The sequence below is a fragment of the Triticum urartu genome, chromosome 4A (genome assembly GCF_056163025.1).
Source record: "Triticum urartu cultivar PI428250 chromosome 4A, HENAU_Tu73, whole genome shotgun sequence".
In the NCBI taxonomy this organism is placed as follows: domain Eukaryota; kingdom Viridiplantae; phylum Streptophyta; class Magnoliopsida; order Poales; family Poaceae; genus Triticum; species Triticum urartu.
Window position 1 is genome coordinate 603280717 of NC_141876.1, and position 5715 is coordinate 603286431.

The 5715-nt window shown below is 49.0% G+C and overlaps 1 protein-coding gene across 1 annotated transcript; it reads left to right on the forward strand.

Annotated features, from left to right (window-relative positions):
* The first annotated feature begins 997 nt into the window (after window positions 1-997).
* Window positions 998-2210, forward strand: LOC147977182 (uncharacterized). The gene is made up of 3 exons (XM_087519917.1): window positions 998-1060; window positions 1180-1326; window positions 1686-2210. Exons 1-3 carry the CDS (start codon window positions 998-1000, stop codon window positions 2208-2210), a joined length of 735 nt encoding a protein of 244 aa, XP_087376043.1.
* The last annotated feature ends 3505 nt before the right edge of the window (window positions 2211-5715 follow it).

Here is a 5715-nt window from a genome sequence, read left to right on the forward strand (position 1 = left end):
TCACCGCCACAGCACCACCATTCCTCTGCGTCAAGCCTTCATCCATAATTTGTATCTCACCGTCGAAGTCAACCACCGGATCAAGAGGATATGAACCCTCTCAAAGACCTCTCGATGATCACGGCCGCCGTGAAATTGCAGGAAGTCGTTGCAATATAGTTGCAGTCACCACCCTCCAGCCGATCAGATCTGTATCACCACCACCAAGCCATGATCCTTAGCCGCCCGAGCGAGAACGCCGCCATGCTCGCTGGACGGCACAGCCGCTGGTCACCGGGATGAGTCGACGCGCACTCCGTCAACATCCGGCTACCACCCAAGCAGCCAAAAAGCCTTCCGCCGTCAGATCTGGAGGCAAAGCCCGGCCAGACTAAACAAAGGCCAAGCGCGTGAGGCCTAGCACCACCAAGCATGGCCTGGTGTAGGACAGCACGCGCAGCCGCAGCTAGCTTCCTAGCACCGCAACGCCATGATCCGTCGCCGCCGCCGTGGCCAGTCGCATACCTGCAGGCGCCGCCTCCTTTCTGGTGAAGGACGTAGCCATGGAGTACCCTCCACTCCCTTCGTCTTTGACGGAAGGGCGCCGCCGCCGCCGGTCGCAGCCGACGGCGGCGGCGAGATGAGATCTGATGTTGAGTTATTTACCAGCAACCACCACATTATGGGTTAGGGTAACAGATCAGTACCACAATTGAGGCAGGGCACACAAAACCACCAACAATGGGGCTAATCTGTAACGCGGAGCACTGACGCTGCGTTTTAGCCCAGAAAACAGCGAATTCGACAGGTGGGTCCCGCCTGTCGGGCTGACGTGGCGCTTGTTGACGCACGCCGTTAGACGGCGAGAGACGGCCGTTTCGGCGCGCCCGTTCAAGTGGCCCGCACCGGTCGGTGTTCGAACCAGACCAGCCATTTCCTCACTCTCTCTGTCCTCTCTCTCGACCCCGACCACCGTCGGCGCCGCCACTGTCGACTCGCCGCCTTTCGCCGCTCCGCCATGGTTTCTTGGAGCGACCAGTCCTCGAGCTCTTCTTCGAACGGCGAAGAAGTCACTAGCCAGGTATGCGTGTTCGCCTCTTGCCTCCCCCACGGATTAGGGTTCATCCCGCTAGGGTTAGGGTTCATCATTTGGGGATTTTTTACCAGGCCGCTGATTTGTGCAATTTGTATGCTGGTTAGCTTCCTAGGACTATCTCTTGCTATGAATGGAGTGGCATTGCTCACGACCTGTCGTCTCGTTGTCTGCATCAAGCACCTTGCGTCAGGCTTGTTGCATTTGAATCTGTGGACACAGGCAGACGTTTTCTTGCGTGTGCTGAGGAGAAGGTATGTTGCTTCTGTTGCTTCTGTTGCTTCTGTTGATGTAATAGTTGTTGCCCATAATCTATGCATATACAATCTTATAGATGGAAAAAAATTATATATGCTTTTATAATTGGTTCTGCCTATAATTTGTGCATACAATTTTGACAATATATCTATTAATTAAGAGTGATGTAATATTTGATTTAGGCACCAATTGATGCATAGAATATAATTCAGTGGATAGAACTAAACTAAAATTCAGTGGATATAACTGAACTACAATTCAGTGGATAGAACAAAGTAGAGAGTGTACAGAGTATTATAGAATTTGTGCACATTTCATACAATTTGTTATTGAGAACATATTTATTTAATTGTAGGCAGAACTAAAGTGCAATTATCTGGAGTGGATAGACCCAGAGTGGTCAGTGGCTATGCAGTTCACCCTCACTGAATTGTGGAGCATGTATAACAAAGAAATCGATGACAGGCTGAAAGAAAATGTTGAGCTTGGTGAAAGAAATTACAAACTAGTTGGAGAAAAGAGGAAGATGGAGGAAGATCTGAGGTTTTTCAAACTGGACTTTGCAAAAATGGTTGCTGACAAGGAGGATGCTATCACAGAGTTGGGCAATGTTAGGTTGGCTCTAAGTGATCTCAAAGAGGAGATGGAGAAGAAGAAGCTGGCAGACCATGGTTGTACCAATCTTCATCAGCTACTTAGGGAAAAGGCAGAGAAAGAGAGGGACCAGCTAGTGGCAGAGAGAGACCAAGTTGTGACAGAGAGGGACCAACTAAAACAAGAGAAGAAAAAACTGGAGTACATGATTGCAGATCTGCTCAAACAGAAACATGGGTACAAGGACAAGATCAAGAAGTTGAAGGAGATATGTGATGATTTTTAAGTATGTATTGTGGTGTGGTTTAGGGTAGCACTGGAGTTGATTTGAATGTGCTGTTATGCACTTAATAAGCTGTAATGCTTTATGTATCTTTATGTCCAAGACTTGTGTTGTGTACTCTGAAGACTTGTGTTGTGTACTCTTAAGAACTAATGTCCAACTTATTATCATTGCATCTTTGGATCAATGGCCTACTTATTAATGTATTTTGTTTGTATCAAATGAAATGTTTGTAGTTGTCCATACTATTTGCACATAACATATATTGCACAGATCTTTTTTGCTCAAAATTTATTTTGCACACAACATATATTTGCACAGAACATCTATTTGCTTAGAATTTTAACAGCAGGAGATAAACATAGATAACTTCAAAGTGCCATACATAGGTTCACAACTCCATACATAGGTTTTAACAAACATAGGTTCTGAGTGCCATACATAGGTTCATAATGTCATAACTAAAGTGATGTAATGCCTGATTTAGCACACATGCACTTGCATACAGACTTCAAATTTGAGCATTTAGTAGTTCCCACTGGCATAGAAGTACCCCTCCATCCTCTTGCTCATGTACTTTGTCCTCTTTGGCCTACTGCCTGCAGGCTGGCTAGTAGAAGCTTCTGCAGAACTTCTTGGAGGCTTGAACCTTTTTTCACCCCTTCCAGCAGCAGTGGAAGATCTTGCACCTCTACCAGCAGCAGTAGGAGAAGAACTAGCACCCCTTCCAACAGCAGGAGTAGTAGCAGACCTTGCTCCCCTTCCAGCAGCAGCAGGAGTAGTAGCAGACCTTGCTCCCCTTCCAGCAGCAGCAGGAGTAGTAGCAGACCTTGCTCCCCTTCCAGTAGCAGCAGGAGAGGAGTTTGTAGTAGATGATGATGGTGCACCCCTAGCACTTCCAGTAGCTGATGAAGCTGCACCATGGTGCCATTCTGGTACAGTCCTGTTTGCCTGTAATCAAAAAATTAAACAACTTTATAATGATCAGTCAATAGAAATGAACATTCAAGTGATTTCAAAATGAAAATACCATGTGCTTGTTCTTCCTGATTTGCAGATCAGGCCTCAATGGCTTTGGACAACTTGTGTACTTGTGTCCTTGCAGCTTGCAGTTCCCACATGTTATAGTAGCCATCCTAGATGTTTGCTTTGCTTAGGTGGCTCAAACTTTCCTTTTTTCCTTTTCTCTTCTACTGGCCCCTTCTTGTCATCTTTGAACTGTGGTGGTTTAATGTCAGGTGTTGGAGTTTTCACCCAGTTATCTGGACCAGGAACAGGGTAAATAACTCTCTGATGCTAGGTTTGTTGGCTAGGAGTTGGTCGCCTCTAGAGTCGCCCGAGCGAAGCGACCCGGGAGACATCTGTTCTTAACCTCAAGATTCTCAATACCAAGACCCCCTTGATCTTTCGGTCGACAGATGATATCCCATTTGGCAAGTCGGTATTTTCTTTTTAGTTCATCGCTCTGCCAGAAGAAACGTAATCGATAGAAGTCTAGTTTTTTTCTAACTCCAACTGGGACGATTGGTTACTCAGGAATAAAATTCTGTTGATTCTATGTGAAGCTTGGAGCCTCAGAAACATGGATATGAGAAAGACACTGTAACAGGAGGCGTGCAGCAGCTCCTCAGATTGGCTAGTCAGATTACAGCCAACCCCGACAGTAAGCCTGCAACCTCACTATTCTGTCAGAGTGCATGCAAGCCGTCCCACCCGAATCATGGCACTTGGTCTGCACCCCCGATCGGTTGGGCAAATATTAAGGGCTGTTTACTTCTAGGATTAGCATTGCCATACTTTACCACACATTTTTGCTAAGCTTACTTAAGGTTAGTTCATCAAAATAAAAGTCACAAGTTGACAAGCCTAAGAGAATTTTGCCACACTTTTTGTGAGTATACCATGTGGGATCTAAGTGTGGCTTGCCAAAGGTGTGGTTCAAACCAAACACTCATCTAAGTTGGTCAAACTTGCCTAAGCTTAGATGTGGCAATCTTTGACAAAGTTAGTCTCAAACCAAACAGCCTCTAACGGTGACGCCGCCTTCTTTCGAGAATCGGGAGTCACCTGGGAGGCGCCGTGGCTCGGGATCACCGAGCCTTTGTATTCGTGTCTGCCGGCCGCAAACTGAGACAGTGCATTTCGATAGAGGAGGCTGAAGCGTCTGCTGTTTTGATGGGACTGACGGAACTGGCAAAATACCACATCGGACCCATAATTCTGGAGATGGATTGCTCAGCAGATCGTCTTGCTTTGCTGTACTAGCAGACACACTCGCTCACCAGATTGGTAGCTGCCTTCTCAAAGGTTGACATCAGTACAGTTAGTAGACTGCAAAACACACTGGCTCACGAGATTGCAGCCACGGCAAGAAGGTCGGGCGACCACATGATGGTTGGAGGCGTGCATGCCAATGTGAGACAACAAATGATTGCTGAATGTAACACCACCATTGCATGATTGTATGCATGGTTCTCAAAAAAAAAATTCATTTCAATAGGTGTCGAAATATAGCCAACGATGTAATATAATTATAGGAAAACTCTTTGTGTAAACCGACTGATCTTTGCGTTGCATAAGCCGCGTCCCAAACCATCCGATTTAGCTCATCGTGCGGTACACACGCTTCTCTTTCTCATGGACCCATCCAAGCCGCTGGCGCACAGGGCCGCTCGTCTTCTCAAACTGCTATGGTCTTTCTCCATGTGCATGGCAGCGATGGCTGCTTCCCATCCGCAGCCACGAGCACTACCACCGCCGTTGGAACCGCGCCATCGCCGGCGCCGTGGGCTGCCGTTGCATCCCTCGTCGTCGCTGCATCGAAGCATGTGCCCGCCACCGCTGCGCGCTGCATAGCAGCATGCGCCGTCTCCGCCGCTGCATAATAGCAAGCTTCCGCCATCGCCGCATGCTGCATAGGAGCATGCGCCATCGCCACCGCGTGTTGTCGTTGCATCTGCCGTCGCCGCCGCTGCATCGCAGCATGCGCCGCCGTCGCCGCCGCTGGATCCGTCGTTTCCGCCGCGTGCGGTCGCTGCATCCGTCGTCATCGCGTGCTGCCGAGGAGCCGGAGCAGCGACGAAGCATCGTCGGGTTTGCCGGTGCTGCGATGAAGCTTTGCCGAGGCGCCGGAGCAGCGACAAAGCATCGTAGGGTTTGTCGGTGTTGCGATGAAGCATATCCGAGGCGCCGGAGCTGCGTCAAAGCATCATCGGGTTCGCCAGTGCTGCGATGAAGCATATCCGAGGCACCAGAGTTGTGACGAAGCATCGTTGGGTTTGCTGGTGCTGCGATGAATCATTGCCGAGGCGCCAGAGCTGCAATGAAGCATCGTCGGGTTCGCCGGTGCTGTGATGAAGCATTTGTCGAGGCTCCGGTGCTGCATTGGAGCATCGCTGGGCGACCAATGTTGCGTCAGAACATCGTCTGTGGCCGATGGCGGGGTTGCTGCGACCAGACAAGACTCCGGCAAACGGCAGCGCTTCATTGCCTGCTGAGGAGGGGCTGC

What these genes read in the sequence shown, in the direction of transcription:
- LOC147977182 (XM_087519917.1), top strand. Translation starts at nt 998, where the DNA reads ATGGTTTCTTGGAGCGACCAGTCCTCGAGCTCTTCTTCGAACGGCGAA. An exon ending in GCGAAGAAGTCACTAGCCAG is followed by an intron (nt 1,061 to 1,179) that starts GTATGCGTGTTC and finishes TATGCTGGTTAG; the next exon opens with CTTCCTAGGACTATCTCTTG. An exon ending in TTGCGTGTGCTGAGGAGAAG is followed by an intron (nt 1,327 to 1,685) that starts GTATGTTGCTTC and finishes ATTTAATTGTAG; the next exon opens with GCAGAACTAAAGTGCAATTA.